The sequence below is a fragment of the Nomascus leucogenys genome, chromosome 1a (assembly GCF_006542625.1).
Source record: "Nomascus leucogenys isolate Asia chromosome 1a, Asia_NLE_v1, whole genome shotgun sequence".
Taxonomy (NCBI): domain Eukaryota; kingdom Metazoa; phylum Chordata; class Mammalia; order Primates; family Hylobatidae; genus Nomascus; species Nomascus leucogenys.
In genome coordinates, this window is record NC_044381.1 from 23,705,403 (window position 1) to 23,729,866 (window position 24,464).

Sequence of the window (24,464 nt, forward strand, 5' to 3'; positions counted from 1 at the left end):
GCAATAACTGATTGTGCAGCCCACCCAGCCTAGTGGCCAGGCCCCAGTGTCTGCCCCAGAGAGGAGAGGTTGGAGTCAGCCACCCAGAACCTTTGCTGGCTATGCCTGGCTGTAGCAGCTGTTAGGGCTGTGCAGCTCTGAGCATGCTCAGAGTGGGGCGTCCACTACACCCTGTCTTCCCAGGCTCTCTAAAGCCAGAAGGATTTCATCCTTTTCCAGAATGTGGTACTTTAGCAGGCTGAGAAAGTCCATTCCTCTTAGAAATTGTTCCCCTCTACTTGAAGGATAGTAAAATAAAGGACCATTTAAACTTTTAAACTTGACTCTTACCTCAAATTCTTTTTCAAATGAGATTGGGTCTAAAATTAAGAAATTAAAAGCAAATATTCATTTTATATTCTTTTTTTATTTTTTAAGACTAGGTCTTGCTTTGTCATCCAGGCTGGAGTGCGGTGGTGCAATCATAACTCACTGCAGCCTGGACCTCCTGGGCTCAAGCAATTCCCCCACCTCGGCCTCCCATGTCGTTGGGACCACATGTGTGCGCCACTGCATCTGGCTGATTTTTTTTTTTTTTTTTTTTACTTTTTCTGGAGGTAGGGTTTCACCTTGTTGCCCAGGCTGGTGTTGAACTCTTGGGCTCAAGCGATCCTCCTGCCTCAGCCTCCCAAAAGGCTGGGATTATATGTGTGAGCCACTGCACCTGTCCCTTAATTTTAAGCAAAAAGGGGACTGACTCTGAAGTTCGAGAAGTCATCAGGAAATGCTGATGGGTTACCTCAGAATTGTTTCAGATTAAAGGACAGCCTGATGTCACTCTGTGACTATGGTAATGGCATAGTAGGGAGTACAGCTTCCCACTTTGCTATCTCTAGGTTGGGAGAACCAATAACAGTTCACCCAAAATATCCACATTTCTTGAAGGCTTATCCTTTGGGTATTCACTGAAGTAGGAAAGGAAAGAAATGAAGGGAACCCATTAGGTGGCCCTGTGCTTCGTATTCCACTTGCAGCGTCTCATTCGGTCCTCACAATAGTGCTGAAAGTAGATCATATCCCCATTTGACAGATAAGGAAATTGAGGCTGGGCAAAAGTGAATAACTTGTCCAATGACCCATATGCAGTAAGGAAAAGAAACAGTATCTGACCTCAGGTCTGTCTGTCTCTTTCCTCCCATAAAAGATGAACACATACCTTTAAAGTCCTCCAAGTTACCCAGCCTCGGAGATTAAAATAAATTTTATTTCCAAGATATCTCTATTTTTCTTCCTTCCCACTAACTAGCTTCTTGAGTTCCCATGTGAATATTGTCATTCATTTCCTTAATTATTAAAGAAAAACATGTTTCTTTTCTTTAAACTGGTAAATAGTGTTTAATAAAGGTTTTATCATTATTTTAAAAACATTTTTAATGAAGTTCTTTCCATCGAAGCATTTCTAGTTTATTCTAATGAAGCATTTCCATAGAATAAAGAAAAGTAATAATTTAGGGTTGGTTATCTACATCAATATCATTATCAAAGTCCACCGTCTGTCCGTCCTCTTTTTTCCTCCTGCTTAGACCAGGGAGCATAGTAGATGAACATCATGCGGGCCAGCACACTGAGGCCACGTGTAAGCAGGTAGGAAAATTATGTCCATGAAACAGACAGTCCCATACCACTTTTGGTTACAAACACTTGTCGTGGATGAGAGCAGGAATTGAGACCAAGTTTGTGTCCCAGTGGGTTCCAGGACTTTTTTTCCATCAATTTCCACCCTGTCCTGGACAGGCTTAGAAAAACATGTTTCTTACCAGAAAAAGTTACAAAAACAATGTTTACATTAAAATTTAAAGTCCATGCAGCTGCCCCTGGTTCCTCAAGGTAACTACTGCCAATGATTTGGTGTGTATTCTTCTAGACATTTTTTGTAATACACATAGGGTATGTATGCATATAAGTACCTATAGCAATTTTATAATAAGTGACCTATTGTACATGATGTAACTTTATAGACTTAACGTAATATCTTCCCATGTGGGTAGATATGATAGAGCAGTGCCAATCTGCTTAATGGCTGCTTACTAGTCCACTTATGTATACTATCAGTGGATACTGAGATAGTTTCTAATTTTCTACCATTATAAATATTTCATTGAACATTTTGTGGTTGCATTTTTATATGCTTCTTCAAGTATATCTGGATGATACATTTCTAAAATGGAATTGTTAGGTAGAAGAGGACATTGTACATTTAGATAGATATTGCCAAATTGCCCTTCAAAAAGATGGTCAAATGACTCTTCTATCAACAGTATATGAGTGTGTCCATTTATTTATTACCATTACATCATTAGTAAGAGCATTGTAAATCTTTCCCACTCTGCTAGCTATTCTTTTTAAGATCAGAATAACGCATTTAATACTGAAGAGCTTTAGTTCTCCTCTCCTCTCCTCTCCTCTCCTCTCCTCTCCTCTCCTCTCCTCTCCTCTCTCTTCTCCTCTCCTCTCCTCTCCTCTCTCTTTCTCTTTCTCACTCTGTCACCCAGGCTGGAGTGCAGTGGCGTGATCTCAGCTGACTGTAACTTCTGCCTCTCAGGTTCAAGAGATTCTCCTGCCTCAGCCTCCCAAGTAGCTAGGATTACAGGCACATGCCACCTCACCTGGCAAATTTTTGTATTTTTAGTAGAGATGGGGTTTCACCATGTTGGTCAGGCTGGTCTCGAACTCCTGACCTCATGATCCACCTGCCTTGGCCTCCCGAAGTGCTGGGATTACAGGCATGAGCCACCGCGTGGGCCTGAGCTATGAGCTACTTTCTACAGGAAACGAGAAGAAGAAACTAAAGATAGTTGGTGCTGGCCTTTCTAGTGTTGGTCGATCTTCCTCTGGCATTCTCTCTTTCCTACTTTATTGAACTATAATTGACATATAACACGTTGTTGCATATATTGATAGTTTGTTTCTATTACTGACTAGTATTCCATTGATTAGAAATACTACTGTATATTCATCTGTTGATCTGTGGATAGACTTTTGGGTTGTTTCTAGTTATTGACTATTACAAATATTTTGCTCTGGGCATTTCATACACATCTTTGTGTGGACATATTCTTTCCTTTCTCTTGGATAAATATTGAGTAGAATGTCTGAGTCATATGATATGTGAATGTTTAATTTTTGAAGAAGCTGCCAAACTGTTTTCCGAATAATTAATACCATATTACATTTTCACCAGCAGTGATGAAAGTTTCAGTTCCACTATATCCAAGTCAACATTTGCTAGGGTCACTCTTTTAAATTTTAGACATTCAGTGGGTGTGCAGTCATATCTCATTGTGGATTTAATTTGCATTTCCCTGATGACTAGTGAAGCTGATCACCTTTTCATGTGCTTAATGCGCCATTTATACATTTTCTTTTGAGAAGCATCTATTAAACTATTTTACATTTTAATTGGATTATTCATTTTATTATTGTATTGATATATAATGGGAATCTAACTTTTATATCCCTCCCTCACCCCAAAGTCAAATTATTCCAAGACTATTTATTAAGCATTTGATCTTTTCTTCATGTTTTAAAATATGTATTAGATTTTGTTATGCAGAGATCCGTTTTTAGATTCTAATGTGTGCCACTAATGTCGTTTATCCTCCTGCTAGTACCAAACTAGCTTAAACCTGTGGCTTTATAGCATGTTTTAATGAGATAAGCCCCTTTCATTAACTTGCCCCCACAAATGCATTTAATATACAAACTGATTTTGAAAGAATTCCTATTTTAAAAGTATCGAATCTTCCCCTTCAAGAATGTAGTACTGGCTCCATTTATTTAGGTATTTTTTCTTAAAAGTTATGTAATGTTCTTTAATGAAGAATAGCATACTTTTGCTAGATGATGATTATCTTGCAAATATTTATTATAAGAAATCCATTTAGTTTTGTAGTTTAATTTATATATGCCCACTTTTCTGAATTACAAATTTTTTTCCAAGAGTTGATTGAATAGTTATCAGGTATTTTAGTTTTTCTATTAACAAGTAGGCAATCTGAAGACAACTTATTTTCAATTGTTTATCAATTTTTTCTTTTCCAGCTTAATTCGTTGACTAGAATGTCAATACCAATGGATATCCTTTTCTTATCCCTTATATTAATGGAATACTTCTAGTTTATCACTGTTAAATAAGATTTCTGTTGGTTTCTAATAAGTTTTCTGTAGTTTTCCCCTATTTCCAGATTACTAAGTGTTGTAAATATATTTTGATTTGTTGGTGGTGGTGTTTTATCTTCCTTTTAAAAAAGCACATGTTGAATTTTACCAGGCAAGTCATTGGTGCTAATATTTTTTCTTAATAGTGTGGTGAATTGCATTAAGAGATTTCCTAGTGTTAACCTTTTTTGGTTGTATCATAGCATTCTGCTAATATAATGTCAGATTCGATTATATTCATAAAGTTGACTGCTCTATACAGTTATTCTCAAGGAAAGGTGGTACTTCCTGCTGACTCTTCTCCAGGGACATTTGAGAATGTGAGGGAGTAGTTTTTGCTGGCCACAATGGGCAGGGTGCTAAGGACCTTGGAATTCATGGAACAGTTACATGCAACAAAGAAGTTTTTCATCCACAAAACCAATTCCAATCCCATTGAGAAAAACTAATCTATAGTTTTGTGGAGGGGAGATTTGTTTTGTCTATTTTTTATAGTTTATTTTAGTCTCTTAGAATGAATTGGAATTTTTTTTTAAATGTTAATGCTTGGGGAACAATATAAATTCCATAGGAAGTAATATGTTCCTTAGTGGTTTGATAAATTTCATCAACAAATCCATCTGAATCTGGTGCCTTTTGAGGGGGGTGAAGGAACTTTTTTAATGATTATATTCTCTATGTTTTTTGTTTTGGGTATATTCAGATTTTCAAACTATTGCATCAATTGACATAGTTTCTTTCCTTAGAAAAACATCAATTTTAGCCATATTTTCAAATTTATTGGCAAATAATTTCATGTAACTTCTTCTAGTTGTGTGAACTTCATCATCTATGGTTATCTCTTCTTTCCAATCTGTTTTTATTTTGTTGGTCATATTTATAAGACATTTGTCTCTTTAGTTGTTTTTTTAAATACCAGATTTGTTGTCTTAATCAAGTTTATTATTTTTTATTTACTATTTCAGTAACATGTTTTAATTTTTCCTTTTGGGGACGTTATATATTTTTGCTCAACTTCTTGAGTTAAATGCATGGTTCATTTCTTTCTCATTATTTGTATTCATTTGTGAAAATATTTTGGCCTCTGAATGCAAAACTGTGCTGTTAATGGATTTCTAGTCTGTTACAGACATTCCATTTGGATATAATGCAATCACTTAATTAGGGTGTGTGATTTGTATTACTAGAACCAATAGTGATTATTTTGTAACCACAATGTGCTATTTGTACAGCAAACAAACCTAAAGCTGCTTTGAATTTCCAGCAGCTCAGTTGGTATCCTGTTGTTATTAACAGTTGTAAACTCAATTACAATTTTACAATTAATTTTAAAGTAATGATTTGTGACAAAAATTCTAGTAGTGAAAAATACACAGTGAATCTACTTTCTCACCTCAATCTTTAGCCATGGCAATACTAATTTCTGATGTAGAATTTTTTAAAATTATCTACATATATAAGCATAAGCGAGTGTGGGAGGGCATGTGCGTATCTGCATATACACACTGAGTATATGCACCTATTCTTACCTGACTTTTCTTTTCACCAACTTAATGTGTTTTTTTCTTTCTTTCTTTCTTTTTTTATTTTTTGAGACAGAGTCTCACTCTGTTGCCCAGGCTGGAGTGCAGTGGTGCAATCTCAGCTCACTGCAAGCTCCGCCTCCTGGCTTCACACCATTCTCCTGCCTCAGCCTCCCGAGTAGCTGAGACTACAGGCGCCCAACCATGCCTGGCTAATTTTTGTATTTTTAGTAGAGATAGGGTTTCACCTTGTTAGCCAGGATGGTCTCGATCTCCTGACCTCGTGATCTGCCCGCCTCGGCCTCCCAAAGTGCTGGGATTACAGGCGAGAGCCACCGCACCTGGCCAATGTGTTAACAATAGTTTTGTAAAACATACTAATTCATGCCCATAGCCACTTTTCTATTCTCTTCCAGTAAAACTGCTTCAAAGAGTTGTATATCCTTGCAGTATTCAGTTTCTTTCCTGTTCTCTCTTGATGTTACTCCAAGTCAGGAGTTCTCATGACTCCACTGAACTGTCATCAGTGACCTCCTTGCCACTAAATTCATTTTTTCAGTTTTCAGGTATTTTTGACTTTTCTTGTTGTCTCCAATATCCAGTCTGTTAGCCATACATATCAGCTGTATGGTCAAAATGTGTCTATGATCTCCACCTTCCCATATTCAAAGCCACCATTATCTCTTGTCTGATTTACTGCGTGAGTTTCTAGCTGCTCTTCTTGTATCCACACTTGCTCTTCCACAGTCTTCAAATATTATTCCCCTCTAAAATATGTCTTACTTATTCTGTATTTTGTTGATTGTCTTTCTCATTTATCTTAGAACCTAAACTCAATGAAGGCAGATTATTTTTTTTCTGCTGGGTTCATTGTTGCATCCCTAGTCACATAACTAATTAAATAATTACATTGTCTAATAAAATAAGTACAAAAAGAAGACATCGTTTCTATGAAAATTAGGTGAATGCTTTGTTAACATTCAATTAAGGTAAATTGGGGGAAAAAAAGGGCTGATGAAAACAACTGTCGAAGTTTGGAGAATCCATAAAAACACTCCACAAGGTTTTTCACTGAAATTGCTTTGCAAGAATTTTAAGTTCTGACTCTATTCTGGAGGAGCCACATTGGAAGTAGTATGGGATGCTTAATTGGGGTGGCTTTTGCTTCGAATATGACACAGAACTCCAGTCAATGCACCTGTGTTCAAATAAAAAGCCTTGACTCTATGTCAAAACACTGGTAAATGAATACAAATTTATATTTTTAAATAAGATGTTTAAAGTATCATTTTTATGATTTGTTGTTCTAAACACTGTCAGATGCATGGTATCAGTAAAGCCAGAATATCTAAACTGGTAGAATTGAATAGGATTCTACTTTATGGGTGCAGTGTACCTTATTTTACTTCTCTATTTATGGTTATTTAAGTTATTTACAGTTTTTAAAATAAAGAATACTGCAAATAATTCTTTGCACATGCGTAATTGTATTGTGTGTAAATATATCTATAGGATAAGTTCCTATCAGTGATATTGTTGCAGTTTATTTTGATAGCTTTAGAACTGATTGACTTTTGCTTAGGATTTATGGGCTAGTCAGAATTTTCTCTGTGATATTTAGACTTGGTGTCGTCAATTTTATCAGCTGGCCTTTTTACTCTACACTTGTAGTTAAAATAATTGAAATTTATGTAGAAAAAGTATGTTTATGATTGTAAATCTGGAATTCTGTAGCCTAAGCACCCACTTCCCAATTGAATAATTGTTTTTCTAACCTTACTTTAAGGATGTTTTTTAATTTATAAAAAGTTTTTGATAATGAGAGATATCTTAGACACACAGCTATCATATTAGAACAGACCGTACCTCCTTTCTGCTCTGCCAAGAATCTGTGCTTCCTAAAGATCAATCCAGGACATTTGGCAGCTATAGGAGATGTAACTAATCTCAAAAAGAATGACAATGACCACATTTACAGTTCATACTGTTCTTCTTTTCATGTCTTTTGGCTATTAAAAATTATATTTATATAAATATAAACTTTTTAGGTTATGTAAATAATTCACGAAGTTTTCTGAATTTGCTTTTAGATTAAATTTTAAATATTTTCCCCATTTTGATAATAAAACAATGAATTGTAAATAAAATTTCCATTATGTTTCTCTATCCTTGAAGTTTGTCTCTTGGGTAATACATATCTTGTGATTCATGAACTGCAAAGAAAAAAAATCCACAGGATTTTGTCGTCAGCTACATTCTATGAGCATTTTCAGCCAGATTTCAGTACTTGTTTAGATTTATATTATTTTGGGAGAATCTTAATTAGTAGTTAAAAAATTAAATATGTTGCAAAACCAATTATAAACTTCCTGTTAATGTTGAACTTTGCTAGGGAAAGATTCGGAGGGGAATTTCCTTTATCCTTTTAAAGGGATAAATATTATTCAAATCACCTTAGTAACAGTTGGACCACAGTCATGCAATTAGTTTAGTATCACTTTCTAAGTTAGATGGTGTTGGTCTGGAGTTGACAGCATTGATTTTCTGTGAAGTTTACGATTTATTATTATTATTATTATTATTATTTTTTATTGAAATACTTCAGTGTGTATTTATTTAAAATAAGTAATTTTTTTACATGGCTAAAGTACAGTGGTCAGCATAAAAAAATTACCAGTATAAAACTATTATATAATCTATAAATTCTGATCACATTTTCAGATTTCCCCACTAATATCGTACAATGATTTTTTTCTCTGGTTCAGACATGTATCCATGTTCACGAATTACATTTAGTCGTCATCAGAATAATTGTCTAAAAAAACCCAGATCTGCTAGTACCACCCCCTAGCTAAACGTTTTATGATGATTTTGTAGTTTTCTTTTTTTTTTTTTTTATTATACTTTAGGTTTTAGGGTACATGTGCACAATGTGCAGGTTTGTTACATATGTATCCATGTGCCATGTTGATTTCCTGCACCCATTAACTCGTCATTTAGCATTAGGTATATCTCCTAATGCTGTCCCTCCCCCCTCCCCCCACCCCACAACAGTCCCCGGAATGTGATGTTCCCCTTCCTGTGTCCATGAGTTCTCATTGTTCAATTCCCACCTATGAGTGAGAACATGCAGTGTTTGGTTTTTTGTCCTTGCGATAGTTTACTGAGAATGATGTTTTCCAGTTTCATCCATGTCCCTACAAAGGACACGAACTCATCATTTCTTATGGCTGCATAGTATTCCATGGTGTATATGTGCCACATTTTCTTAATCCAGTCTATCGTTGTTGGACATTTGGGTTGGTTCCAACTCTTTGCTATTGTGAATAGTGCCTCAATAAACATACATGTGCATGTGTCTTTATAGCAGCATGATTTATAGTCCTTTGGGTATATATCCAGTAATGGGATGGCTGGGTCAAATGGTATTTCTAGTTCTAGATCCCTGAGGAATCGCCACACTGACTTCCACAATGGTTGAACTAGTTTACAGTCCCACCAACAGTGTAAAAGTGTTCCTATTTCTCCACATCCTCTCCAGCACCTGTTGTTTCCTGATTTTTTAATGATGGCCATTCTAACTGGTGTGAGATGGTATCTCACTGTGGTTTTGATTTGCATTTCTCTGATGGCCAGTGATGATGAGCATTTCTTCATGTGTTTTTTGGCTGCATAAATGTCTTCTTTTGACAAGTGTCTGTTCATGAAAGCTGAAACTGGATCCCTTCCTTACACCTTATACAAAAATTAATTCAAGATGGATTAAAGACTTAAATGTTAGACCTAAAACCATTAAAATCCTACAAGAAAACCTAGGCAATACCATTCAGGACATAGGCGTGGGCAAGGACTTCATGTCTAAAACACCGAAAGCAATGGCAACAAAAGCCAAAATTGACAAATGGGATCTAATTAAACTAAAGAGCTTCTGCACAGCAAAAGAAACTACCAGCAGAGTGAACAGGCAACCTACAGAATGGGAGAAAATTTTTGCAACCTACTCATCTGACAAAGGGCTAATATCCAGAATCTACAATGAACTCAAACAAATTTACAAGAAAAAAACAAACAACCCCATCAAAAAGTGGGCAAAGGACATGAACGATTTATTATTTTTTAAATAAGGGGGAAATTTCGCTTTTTAAAACATTTGCAATTTATCACTTGGTTTACGAGGCAAAATAGATTTAACCATTTTGAGAATTGTGAGTTATTTTCTATGTGAAGAATATATGTGGTACCATCGTTTTTGATTGGGTTTCATAGTGCACATTATGTAAAAGAAAACAAATCTTACTGTCTTTTTTATGATACAGCAAAGCGAAGACTGAGGATCCTGAGTGTGCATAGTGCATGCATGTTATGTATGTGTTATATGTGTATGCATACAAATGGGTATATATATATTTTTACAAGTTTAAAATAATATCAGTGACTTGAAAATAGTAAGGGGTTACCAGATAATCTCTTTGTAGGCCTTGGAGTAGCGTTTTTTTTTTTTTTTTTTTTGGTTATTGATGGGTAATAATGCTCTGGTAAATCAGTCTTTTTTTTGAGGTGGAGTTTCGCTCTTGTTGCCCTGGCTGGAGTGTAATGGTGCAATCTTTGCTCACTGCAACCTCTGTCTCCCGGGTTCAAGTGATTCTTCTGCTTCAGCCTCCTGAGTGGCTGGGATTACAGGCATGTGTCACCATGCCCAGCTAAATTGTTTTTTTTTTTTTTGAGATGGATTTTTGCTTTTGTTGCTCAGGCTGGAGTGCAATGGCACAATCTTGGCTCACTGCAACCTCTGCCTCTCAGGTTCAAGCAATTCTCCTGCCTTAGACTCTGGAGTGGCTGAGATTACAGGCGCCCGCCATCACACCCAACAAATTTTTGTGGTTTTAGTAGAGACAGAGTAATACTATGTTGGTCAGGCTGGTCTTGAACTCCTGACCTCAGGCAATCCACCCGCCTCAGCCTCCCAAAGTGCTGGGATTACAGGCATGAGCCACCATGCCCAGCCTAATTTTGTATTTTTAGTAGAGACAGGGTTTTATCATATTGGTCGGGCTGGTCTCGAACTCCTCACCTCAGGTGATCCACCTGCCTCAGCCTCCCAAAGTGTTGGGATTATAGGCATGAGCCACTGCGCCCGGCCTGGTAAGTCAGTCTTAACCTCAGTTACTTAACCCTAAGACAGAGCTGGGTAGAAATCAGAAGACAAGAATTAGGAAAAAAGGAAGAGGCAGTGACCCATCTTAAGGTTTAGACTGTATTGTTTGGTTGCGAGTAAATTAAAGCCTTTCCTTTTTTGTATGCTTATAGACCTCAGGGGTCACATTCTGTTCCTGAGAATAGTAGCTACCTTTGGCAGTGAAGTATGTGTGCATGCATCCTGGATCTAATTAGGTGGTTGTGCTGCTTCCATATTTTTGGAACATTATTCTGACTTTATTTGTTCTATTTGTAGTTAAGAACATTCAGAGGAACACATCTCTCCCCATGTAATTATCTCATTTAGCATTTTGCCTACTCAGATGGCATGGCTAAATGTTTTAGGTATAGGGAAAAGCTGACTTTGGTGGCAATTCTTTTTTTTTTTTTTTAATTATACTTTAGGTTTTAGGGTACATGTGCACAATGTGCAGATTTGTTACGTATGTATCCATGTGCCATGTTGATTTCCTGCACCCATTAACTCGTCATTTAGCATTAGGTATATCTCCTAATGCTGTCCCTCCCCCCTCCCCCCACCCCACAACAGTCCCCGGAATGTGATGTTCCCCTTCCTGTGTCCATGAGTTCTCATTGTTCAATTCCCACCTATGAGTGAGAACATGCGGTGTTTGGTTTTTTGTCCTTGTGATAGTTTACTGAGAATGATGTTTTCCAGTTTCATCCATGTCCCTACAAAGGACACGAACTCATCATTTTTTATGGCTGCATAGTATTCCATGGTGTATATGTGGGTGGCAATTCTTTATGCTGTCTTCTCAAATTAAGAGGGTCCTCTATTCAGGAATATTTCCTGCATAATGAATAGACATTCCTTGTAGCATGATGACCCCCCACCCACTGCATTTGAATGTCAAGCAACATCTTACATGGAAACAGTGATAGTATAGGAAGCACAAAATAATGTCAAGTAAACTCTAATTAATAGCTTCACAGATTCAAGAAGATACTGTATTGACTAAATTAGTACACATTACTATGTAAAAGGATCATTCAAAGAACAGTGTTCCTGAAAATAAAAATATCTGATCACCTGCCCTCTTTTATCCATTACTAATAAACAGACAAACCAAAAGTCACTACCAAGTAGTGAAATGGATATAGCTAAAAATCAAATATTTGACCTTGAAAATAAGTCCAGGATATCACCCAGGATACCAAATAAAAAGTAAAGTGTTAAAAATACAAATGAAAAATTAAGAGATGTCAAGGATCCATCAATTTTTAAATGTAGATTCCCAAATATCCAACATTCATTGTAAAAGAAGTCTCAAATGAACAGAAACAATGGAGAGAAAAGTACTCAAAGTAATAGGATATTTCCTTAATCTAAAGACAAACGTGAGACTGTAGATAAAATTGCCAATCAAGGGCCAAGCAGGAATTATGAGCAAAGCCGAGACATCATATTCTAGTGATATTTGTGATCTCCCAAAGTTAATGAAAGACATTGTGACAATTTCTGGCAGGAGAGGATGAGAAAAATGTTTGGTTAATGGCTTAGGTAGCTCGCTAGCCAGATCCTTGTTCTTTCTTTCGCTTATTTTTTTTTACTCTTTCAACAAATGTTTATAGAGCAGTTACTATATGCCAAAAATTTTGTTAGGTAATATAGACACAGTGGAGTAAAAATAGTCTAATGAGGGACAGAAGTAATAGTAATCAATAATCACATTATAAATAAAAACAAATTACACCTGTGATAACTTCTACCATGGAGAGTTTTATAGTGTTGAGAGCATATTACAAAGGCATTTTTGACTTAATCAGGGAAGGCATCCCAGAAGTAGCAGTAAGTAAAGTGTGAGTAGGAATTAGATTGCGAGGAGAGCAGGTAACATCCTAGGAAGAGAGAGTAACACGTACAAAGGCCCATGGTTAGGGGGATTGTGATAGATTGAAAGGAACGGAAAAACTAATATGTCCAGAAAGCAGACATGCAGTGCAAGACAAAGCTTGGCAAGTAAGTGAGGACCCGTACTACGCAGGTGTTTTACACAAAAAGAATGGGAATCATACGTCAGACTTCTCATCTGCAAGACTAAATACTAGAAGACAGTGTTCTGAGAGAAAATGATTTTAAGCTTATGCAAACTTTCTAGAAAGAATGCTGATGGATACACTCTAGAAAATGGGGGTGGGGGAGGGAGAAGGAAAGAGATTCCAAAAAAAAGATGTACATTAGAAGAAACAATGTACCACCTGGGTATGTAAAATAAGCAACCCTCAATGGAAGCTGAGAAGCAGGCCCAGAAATCAATGGGTTCGATTGGGTTAGTAAGTCAGAGGGCTGCAGGAAATGTCTTTGGGGATAAATTGTATAATTAAAAAGTTTGAAATACATCTGTGGCATGCTTCTGCTGTAATAAACTATGTGTTTCTTATCTGTAACAAAAGAGAGAGAATAAAAAGAGAAAGCAGTTAGAAGTTCAAGGGAAAATAAAAATCTGTTCAAAAGTCATGGTGTTGAATCTGTTTTTTAGTAAGAGTATTAAGGGCATCACATTTATGATGTCTAGTCACATGTTTGGGCTTATTCTTGACATTCTATTTATGTCTGTGCATTTCCTTGCTTTTGCTTCTGTCTTTTCTTTTCCTACCTTTTGATAAATTGAGTTTTCTTTTCAAACTGTTTTGTTCTTCCTTCCTTTTTAAAAAATTTTTCTTTGTTTCTTTAGTGGTTTGAGTGGTACATCCAGTATCTATTTTTAATAGTGGCTAACTTTAAATTTTAAAAACATACTTTAAAAAATTCAAGATATAAGCCGGGCACGGTGGCTCATGCCTATGTTCCTAGCACTTTGGGAGGCCGAGGCGGGCAGAACACCTGAGGTCAGCAGTTCAAGACCAGCCTGGCCAACATGGTGAAAGCCCATTTTGTAAAAATACAAAAATTAGGCATGGTGGCGTGCACCTGTAATCTCAGCTATTCAGGAGACTGAGGCAAGGGAATCGCTTGAATCTGGGAGGCAGAGGTTGCAGTGAGCCAAGATCATGCCACTGCACTCCAGCCTGGATGACAGAGTGAGACTCAGTCTCAATAAAATAAAATAATAAAATAAAATAAAATAAATAAAATAAAATAATTCAAGATATAATTTGGTATCTACAGTAGCCCCCAAACAAGACAAAACTTTTAGCAAACTTTCTACTCTTCTACCTTCTCTTCTTACCTTTTACTTAAGAAAAATCAAGACTTCTAGTTTCTTGTTGTTAAAATTTCTAAATTTATAAATATCTGAATACGAGCAAGTCAAATATATAAAAAACACAAAAAGTAATATGACAGTCATCTAATGACTGAACATTAAAATCAAACATGCTAACATTTTGCGTAATTTGCTTCAGGTCTCTGAAAAGAATTGTAGATATAACCAAAGCGCCATCCCCCACTCCTTCCTCCTGCCTGTCATCTCAGAAGTTGTCTGGAAATTGCTGCTTCTTGTTCTCATTCATGTGCTTGCACTTTTATTATGTATCTGTCCACTCATTTAAAAAACCCTCACACTTAAGAATAATTTGGCCAGGAAATACAGGTTAAAATTACAGGATACAAATTCTGAACCTTCAAAAGTGTGTAGGAATTGTTCCACCATTCTAGAATTTGGTCTTCTAGGGTCTTCCTTATGCCCCTTTGAATGTCCTATAGCATCCATTTAAAGACCTTACACATGGTAGATGTTAATGTTTATTTTCCACTCATAATTTAATGACAGTTCCACTCATTAATTTTTCTTGTTTGGGATATATGTACTAGGTGCTTAGGTATGACTTGCTAATTCATCCAATGGAAGATATTGAGTGTCTACTGTCGCCAGGCAATATTCTAGATTCCAGAGATACAGACATGAAAGAGGTAGCATTCCTTCCTTCACGAAGTTAATATTCTTGTCAAGGGAAGATAAAACAATAAACATGTAAACCAATAAATACAATAATTTTGGGTATAAATAAAGGATATATCATTTGAGTATATCATCATGTGATGATAATAAAATGGGAGAATGTGGTGATGGTGGTGGGCTGTTGCTTTGGCTAGGATAACCAAGGATAGCCTTTTTAAGAAAGTGACATTTAATAAGTAAATAGACATAAAAAGCTGCAGGGAGAGTAATCCCAGCAGATGGATCTATAAATGCAAAGATCCTGAGACAGAAATGGTCTTGGTCTATGTGACTGGAACCTCGTAAATGAGGAGTGAGTGGAAAGAGATGAGATCCAAGAAACTGGCAGGGCCAGTCATGTGTAGGGCATTATGGATAGCAATAAGAATTTCAAGTAGGAAGATTTTGGAGGGTTTTAAGCAGGAGAGTGACTTAATGCAAATTGATTTATGCTTGTTGTATACAAGCTGCACTTTAGGGAAGCAGTGTGGAGGAAGAGGAATTGGTTAAAAGCCTGTTGCAATTGGCAGATAAAAGGTATTGCTCACTTGGCTAGGGTGGTAGAGAGAAGTGTTTTTTCCTGGCTTTTCAGCACTGGAATGGTCTGTAAGAATGGCACTATCATACAAGTCATTTCAATGTGGACTTTCCAATGTACAGTTGCAGGATGAGAGTTAGAGTCTGTTGTAGGGTCTGGAGCTTGTACGTGTGCGATACACACTACTTAATGTTAAGGAGAGTAGGCCAGGGGGAAGGCAGCTTTGGCATTCTCTTGGGTACAGGAAAGGTAGCATTGTGGTGATCAGGAGAGTCTAATGAAGCTAAAACTGTCACCCAGGAATGTTAAAAAGAGAACATAATGAGTATTCTGCTCTGCTTTAGAGCTCTGTGTAGTGTGATTATCCTTCTCTAAAAGATAAATGTTGCTCTCAAGAGGGAGTAATGAAAATACTAGAGCACATCACACAATAAATGAAATCATGAAACTTTAAATATATGCAACATGTGCTGTGACCAGGAAGGAATGGCAGTGTTGAACACCAAACTAGGTGGAGTAAAATTGGTATCAGGGTGGAAATAATACAGAACAATAATACTGTGGAGATATATCTCAGTTAAATTATATAGTTTCAATAGTCAGGAAAGAAGATTTTATAATTAATCTGGGTTATTCTTTTAGAAAAAGCATTACTCTCAAAAAGCCATCCATATACACCCCCATTATAATGAATCCTTAGCTGTGAGACTGAGGAAGAATAAGCTTTGCATCTGTGGCCTATTTTTCTGACATAGGGTCTGTTAAGGTACGTAGCATTGAAGGATTTCCTAGCTAACTATGTATTATGTGTGGACCTTAATAGCAGAAATCACAGTGTAACTACAGAGGTGGACTAAAATTTGATTAGATTCTGGGATACCACACTGCCTGACCTGAGGGAATAAACAATTTAGGGAGAACAGAAAAAGCAACTTAGGCACTCACTTATTTTCTCCCTTGATTGCCACCCCAGGTCTCTGAGATAGGACTGTTTCTGGGATCCTCATTTGAAAAACAAGAAGAGTGAGGCCACCTTGGGCACAGTGCTGATGTAGAATTGATTTACCTTGACTTGTTTTGGATCTGTGGGATGTCTGGTTCTTTTGTAAAAACACAACTTTGCCAGCCAGACTGGAAACGCTTTCTGTGTTTTTCATCAAAAATCTTGGACACACTCTCCAGAGGTCTTCTCTGGCAAGGACTGTTTTCCTCTTTAACTTTGGTTCTTGCATTCCATATGTAAGCAAAGTTCAACTAGTTAGGAAAAAGTCATTCTAGAAAAAAAGACTGTAATTGTGAGACCAGATGGTAAGCATTATTCAGCTGATGAGGTTGGGTAGATTTGAGGGAAGGTGTGGTAATATGATCTCGATCTGCAGCTGTGACCTGTTGTTCCAAAACAGCCTCATTCCTCCCTGCCTTTTGCGTCTGCATTCCAGCACCTCTCCCTCCATCTTTGTGGGCATTGGGGTTCTCACAGATTGCTTTGACAGATGCATCAGGGAGGAATAAAGCTTGTTCAAGGAAGGACAACCCACGGATCTGTTTTGAATATCCTCCACCCCATGTTACTTGTAATATTGTTGGCAAATCAGGGAGAATATAACCGCTTTTGTTCAGCACGCTGAGAGACAGTTTCCCATGACACAAATTGTCATGAGCCTATTTAGATGTAATTAAGGCATTTCCATTTGATGTCTTGCAGGCACCTCAAACCAAACACACACTGAACCCAGCTCATCAGCTCTCTTCTCCTTACCTCCCTTAACAAAACACCAGTAAACATTTTCTCCTGTGTTTCCTCCTTCAACCAAAGTGAAAATTTAGAAGTCATTCTAGACTTCTCTGTCTCATCCATCTCATGGAGTCCGTCTCCTAAATACTTCTCCAGTCCTTCTATATCTCTTCCCAGTGCTGCTGTCCTGATTCTGGCTTTCATTATCTCTCTTCTGGAATTTGGAAATAGTTTTGCCTTTACTTTATTTTCTTCTTCCACTCTGTCACCAATATTGTGTCTTAAATGAAAATCTGACCAGTAAGGCCAATGAGATTATAATCCCATAGTGGGAGGGGTGGGTGAAGGTCTTTATTTTTTAAAGAAGCTCTGCAGACTATTGTAATGTGTGGCTAGGGTTGAGAATGTATGCTGGACTGGACAAATTTCAAATATCTTAGCCAGATATACAAGACCTTTGTGACCTTGGACATCTTCTGCTACTTCTGTTTCTGACTTTACAATAAATAACCGTACTTCTTCTTCCTTTTTTTTTTTTTTGAGATGGAGTCTTGCTCTGTCGCCCAGGCTGGAGTGTGGTGGTGTGAGCTCGGCTCACTGCAACCTCTGCCTCCTGGGTTCAAGTGATTCTCCTGCCTCAGCCTCCCAAGTAGCTAGGACCACAGGTGTGCACCACCACACCTGGCTAATTTTTGTATTTTTAGTAGAGATACAGTTGCACCATTGTTGGCCAGGCTGGTCTCGAACTCCTGACCTCAGGTGATCCACCCACCTCAGCCTCCCAAAGTGCTAGGATTACAGGCATGAGCTCCCGCACCAGGCCCTTCCTCTTACTTTCATATTGTTGCATGCCATTCGTCGGTGTTGTGCCTGGGTTTGTGGGATTCTTCTATCAGAAATGTGCTGGCAATATACAAACTACTCAAAGCACTATGACTACTGAGTACTATCTTTCATTCCCCATCTTGGTAGGTGATGGTATTGACCCATGAGAACCTCCAAAATGATTTGCTTCCCTGTGTTGTCTCTCTATTCCATCTTGTTATCTTCTTCATACCCAACTGCAGGTCCTAGGAATCTCTTTATAATCAGGATAGTATTGTCCTGGAGCCTTTTGACATGCCAGCTCTTCATTGTCCAAAACACATTTTCACATTCTGCCCTTGGAGAATCTATCCTAGGGCTCTGCAACACCAGCTGCTGCAAGTCTGTGCCACTCACGTAAGTCATGGTGGTCAGGTAGATGCACAGTTTACAGAGGGCTTTTACAAGTTGTATCTCAGTTTGATCCTCACTGTGCCATGTGGAGTCGGCAGGGAGCTATTATTTCTCCACTTCACAGGTGCTGAGATGGAGGTGTTTTAACTCTTATCAACCTGTCTTTCAGGTGTATGCTGAACTCTCTATAGATTACATGTTGATGGGGTCCACAATGCACATCTCAAGTCCTGTAACCTAATTGAATTATGGTTAGCTCCTGGTTTAGGTGTGGTTTATTATTGTTTTCAAAAGCTCAAGGGGAAATCCTTAATTTGAGCAAACTTTATTTCAGAATATCCATTCATTATGGGTTAGGAGCTTCATCCCTTGAAGTTTTCCAGCCCCCATTTTCCTCTTCTGTAGTGCATCCTCATCTTTCGGTCAGTTTGATCCTTGAGGCCTCTGTGAAATAGAAAGGAGGGGGAGGGGGCTCGGAATTTCCATATGATTGGTTTTAGATGTTGATTTCTGAGGCCTGTACTGTGAGTCACTGAAATTATTGGATTGAGTCTTGAAGATCCAAACACTGAGTGTTGTGACTGTGTGGTTGGGCCTAATCCTAGTACAAAAACCAGTTCCTTTCAGTGAAGAAGAAAAGGGAGAGGACTCGAGGTTCCTCAATAAAGCATCCATACATAGTAGCTCCTGTGTCAGGCTGTGGTGTTTCCCACTTCCTGCCTTCAGTCTAGCAGGGTTCCTTGCATTTCTTGGTCTAAAAGTAAGGCTCATGGGCTCTTTCTGGAAAGATCTTACACCTTTTAAATTTTAACATGGGAAGAAATTATAAACAACAAATGACAGTATTTGAATTCTCTCACTTTTGAACAAAGTCAAGCAGCTTAAGTATGTGAGAATAAAGATATTCCCTTCTGTTGCCCAGAAGGAGAAAAAGATCATTTTATATTTAAAATCTAGCTATTGAGATGCATGTTCCTTGTGTCTAATCAAGTTCTGAATTTGAACTCAATTAGAGCTTTGATAAAAGGAAGGGGAAAGGAAACTTGAAAGAATGCTGTTCCATTCATGAAGGGACTGCGTGTTTTTAGTTTCCAAGTAAATGGCATAATGGGACCATGCATTTTCCATCCAAGCATTTTCCATCCTGAGAATAATTCCCTTCCTGGCTTCTCAATGAATAATGCATTATTTCTGAAACCCAAGAGGCATTCCTTTGATTTTCCTTTATGTTTAGCTTTCTGAGTGATTTTCAAGCAAGGAAATTCAAGGACTTGAAATGAATGCTTTATTAACATTTTTATTGAAGTTCAAATTGCTCCTTGGCTATTATCTCCTGATATTTGAAATATTTTTTTCTCTCCAAGGAAAGTCTAAGGTATTGTATTTATTAGAAAATGAAGTACCTTGGCCAATCTTCAAAGTGAACAGCAGTTTAAAACCAATACACATTTGTGTTGTAGAACAAAGAGCTTTATGGGGGTACTTTTCTCCTTTATTTTCATTTCCCTGCTGAAAAGTTTCACTAAAGAGAGCTCAGATTCAAAAGTGGGCTGTTTGGAGACTAAATCTCATTTGTTTACATTTTGTGAAACTAATTCCTTGAGGCTGGACCAAATCCATGACCCCAGTCCAAGCCTGCATCCACCAAAGCCAGCGCCATTTAAATCTGAAGATGCAAATGCCCTTCTGGGATTGCCCCTACTTCCGCTCTGCCTGATTACACATATGTAGCCTGCCTGATGACACATATGGGGCCCGTTAGGTGAGGTGTAATGGGACACAATGGTGCCCACCACTGTTGGCTCATGTTCTTTCAGTAGAAGATCCCCAGCAGAGTCTGGAGTAACACAGTGGTAGGATTTAATGCGATTTTACGACCTCCATTTTCCTGGGATCCAAATGAGTGATTTCAGAAACTAAATGAAATAGAATTAAGCATATCATCTATATTTTCATTCCTCTTACAGTTATAGTAAAATTGTAATGATTCAGAATAATTGGGGGAAGAAAGAGAACAAAGTTGATCTAAATTAGTAAAACATCTGAAACAGTAAATTTGGTTTAAAATATTTAATGTTATCATTTTCAAGACGTAGAAATGTAATATTTTCTAGAGCTTGAACTGTGGAGGCAGCCTCTAAGAGCAGAAACTCTGGGATTTTTCTGCTTTCCAGTACTGTGGCCTTGAGCCAGTTATATAAACTTTCTGGGTCTCAGTTCCTTCATCTGTACAATGGGGATATTAGTTTCTATGTCATATGGCTACTGTGAAAATTCAATGAGTTATTACTGGTAAAGCATATAGGACAGCACTATGTAGATAGTTGTTGAATAAAAATAAAACATAGATCTTATCACTGAAAATCACAATTTCCAAACAGGCCCATGCTACTCAGCAGGTAATAATTATTATTGTTATTGTAGATACAGATTGAGTGATTATTTCCTTAACACTCATTTAATCCATACAACAAGCCTTATGAGGAGTAAATATAATCATCTGCATTTTTCAGATGGGAAAATTAAGGAAAGAAAGTAGTTTACCTAAGTTCACCCGGTTTATTACATGTCAAACAAGGATTTGGGCCCAGACAACCTGAATCCAGAAACTATGCTTTAAATAAACATTAAAGGACACTTATCATTCGTGCTTATCTTTTGCCTGAAAATAACATTGCTATTAAAAACCATGTTGTTATGTGAGGTGAAGTGTTTCCTGAATGCAGTTTTTCATATCTCAATTGCTTATCAAACTCTTTGTGTTTTGCTCAAAATAATAATCATCAATGTCTCATAATTACTTGATTTTAGTAACGTCCGAAATAAAATTTTAAGTTGACTATCGTTAAATTTTTTCTGATTATCTCAGGAAATGAATATTTCGTTTGCGACAATGATTGGTGGCTTCCAACTTCAGTATTTTTATATTGAACTGAAATCATTTCACTTTATGGTCGCATGTTTTATAATATTTTTTCATTCTCTTTTTAAAAATCTTCCTGATCCCTATCCTTGTCCTTATAGGGGCCTTTATCATCTGCTGGACTCCTGGATTGGTTTTGTTACTTCTAGACGTATGCTGTCCACAGTGCGATGTGCTGGCCTATGAGAAATTCTTCCTTCTCCTTGCTGAATTCAACTCTGCCATGAACCCCATCATTTACTCCTACCGCGACAAAGAAATGAGCGCCACCTTTAGGCAGATCCTCTGCTGCCAGCGCAGTGAGAACCCCACCGGCCCCACAGAAGGCTCAGACCGCTCGGCTTCCTCCCTCAACCACACCATCTTGGCTGGAGTTCACAGCAATGACCACTCTGTGGTTTAGAACGGAAACTGAGATGAGGAACCAGCCGTCCTCTCTTGGAAGATAAACAGCCTCCCCCTACCCAATTGCCAGGGCAAGGTGGGGTGTGAGAGAGGAGAAAAGTCAACTCATGTACTTAAACACTAACCAGTGACAGTATTTGTTCTTAGACCCCACAGACTTGATATATATTGAAAATTAGCTTATGTGACAACCCTCATCTTGATCCCCATCCCTTCTGAAAGTAGGAAGTGGAGCTCTTAAAATGGAATTCAAGAACAGACTCTGGAGTATCCATTTAGACTACACTAACTAGACTTTTAAAAGATTTTGTGTGGTTTGGTGCAAGTCAGAATAAATTCTGACTAGTTGAGTCCACAACTTCATTTATATACAGGCTTCCCTTTTTTATTTTTAAAGGATACATTTCACTTAATAAACATGTTTATGCCTATCAGCATGTTTGTGATGGATGAGACTATGGACTGTTTTTAAACTACCATAATTCCATTTTTTCCCTTACATAGGAAAACTGTAAGTTGGAATTATCTTTTGTTTAGAAAGCATGCATGTAATGTATGTATGCAGTATGCCTTACTTAAAAAGATTAAAAGAATACTAATGTTAAATCTAGGAAATAGAACCTAGACTTCAAAGCCAGTATTTGTTTAGGTTATGAAGCAAACAATGCTCTAATCACAATATTAACTGTTTAATTAAAATGTTGTAACAAGTATAAAACAGGGAAATGTAAGTTTATTACCAAAGTGATATGTATTCTAAAAAAGTAATAGAAGATGAAGCACTGTAATATTGTTCCTACATATTTAAAATACCCAAGTACATTATAATTACCAGTATATCGGAGGAAAATTTTCGTAGTCTTTGTAAAATAATATACTCATCATAGAAAACTTGAAAAATGCAGAAATGTGTAAAACAGCAAAAATGATTACTGATAATATCACAACCTGGAAGTAACCACCTTTAAAAAGCAACCCTCATGTATGCCTATATGTGTATTGTATACTTTTTTTACATAATTGGAGTCATACTGTAAACAGTTTTGTAAGTAGATCTTTTTCATTGCAAAATTGCCACATTTTCTTATGGCATTAAAAATTTTACAAAAACATAATTTTAATGGCTATATTATATTCCATTTAATGGATGCAGCTCAGTTTATTTAACCATTCCCATGTTGTTAACTATTTAGGTTATTTCTAATTTTCATTATTATAAAGTTGCAGAAATTTTGTGTACATAAAACTTTGTCCATATAATTGATTATTAGGACATATTCCCATGAAGGATTTTTTTTTTTTAAATGTGAAATGTCATCTTGTACTTACACCTTTCATAAAAAGGGATTTCCTGCTTTTGTACTGCCTGGGTGGCAGTTGTGAGGAAAAGCCAGTCAAATGACCTTTTTACAAAAGAAATGCAGTGGTCACTTTACTTGAGAGTGACTTTTTAATATAACAAGATCAACTAGAAGAATTCAACTGTCTCAAGAATCAAGGTACCCCAATATATCTCGCAATTCCAAACTTTGTTTGAGGGACTCGTTATCCAGCTCTTGGTAGCCACACCTGCAATGTAAAATTGAAGAAAATGCAAAGAAACCAAATGTGCCGAGTGAATAAAGGATTGTTCTATCAATTAGTGTGGGTCCATCTGTAGCAAATGGGTTGAGTGTGTCAGTATGTGGTTGGTTACTGTGTATTCGCCAGGAATCACCTCGATAGACTGCCCCCCTATTAGGTGATACCTGTTTAATATGTTGTCCAGGTAGACTAGTAGTTGCATCAGTTTGCTGTAACAAGTAACAAGTAAAGTAACACAGTCGTGAAGCAGGTCAGGGGAGGTCAGGAGGATGTCTGAGAGAAAGAAGTCCGGGAGATGAATGGCTATCTAGGAAGGAGGACGTCAGTGCACGGTTAGTGTTTGAGCAGAGGGCAGACTTGTAAAGTACCCGTAGTGAAAAGAATGTGGGGACCCAGTTAGCAGAAAGGTGTTTGCACATACTTCATACAAAATACAGAGTATTTTATATTGGAAGTGAAAGAAATGAACTTGGACTTTTACACATGTGCATATTTTTCTGGAGGCTATATGGATTATTTCAAATGAAAAGCATACTAATTGGACTTTAATAAATCATTTTCAATCAGCGTTTGGTAATGTGTGGTTCTGGTCAGTGCTATTTCTCTTGTTCGAGAGTCTTCCAGCTTGCATTGCATGGGTGTTTTTCCCACTGTGACCTCCTTTATTTCTCTATTACAAGAGCTGCTTAGCCCTGAGGTGGAGCAACCGTGTGCTCCCCCAGTCCACAACTGCTTTTTTTCCATCTGAGTAATAAATCTTGTCAATGTCTGGGAGATGGTAGTTTATTTCCATGAGAGGAGATAATTTATTAAGATGGTACTTTACCTCAACAGGATAACTGTTAGAGTGAGTTTCTTTTTGAAAGACTCTGATTTTTCAAAAAATTTTGACAACTTTATGAAACACTCTCACTAGTTTATAAAGGCACGGTGGTATTTCTACTTACAGGTTTAATAACCAACAAGTTAAAGTTATATACATATCTTCCAATGATATAACCATTATAACATTTTCAGCAGATCACTAAGGTCTTGGAAAAAGGTAAAATATTTATTCAAGTGAATGTCTCAATGAGGATTTGGAAGAGAATTCTGAACTTTAATTTTAGGTGGATGTAAGATTGTTAGAAATCAAATATCTTTGAACTGGTCTTTACAAATTAGCCATCCCTCACATATTCCTCCTTTTAAATTAGTGAAACCATAATTTTCAAGACCTAAAACTGCAACTAACATACAA

At 37.2% G+C, this 24,464-nt stretch overlaps 1 protein-coding gene across 7 annotated transcripts in view; it reads left to right on the forward strand.

Annotated features, from left to right (window-relative positions):
• The window catches only part of LPAR1 (lysophosphatidic acid receptor 1), a 168,076-nt gene extending 144,286 nt beyond the window's left edge, over nt 1-23,790 (forward strand). For 4 of the 7 annotated variants that reach the window (XM_030822568.1, XM_030822617.1, XM_003260350.3 and 1 more), the window contains one exon: nt 21,337-23,279. In XM_030822568.1, the coding sequence (XP_030678428.1) occupies nt 21,337-21,638 (302 nt within the window). In that variant the 3' untranslated portion in view covers nt 21,639-23,279. Of the gene's footprint in view, nt 1-21,336 lie in introns of all 7 variants that reach the window. The other 3 variants (XM_030822792.1, XM_030822717.1, XM_003260349.3) reach the window with 2 other exon arrangements.
• Nucleotides 23,791-24,464: the final 674 nt, after the last annotated feature.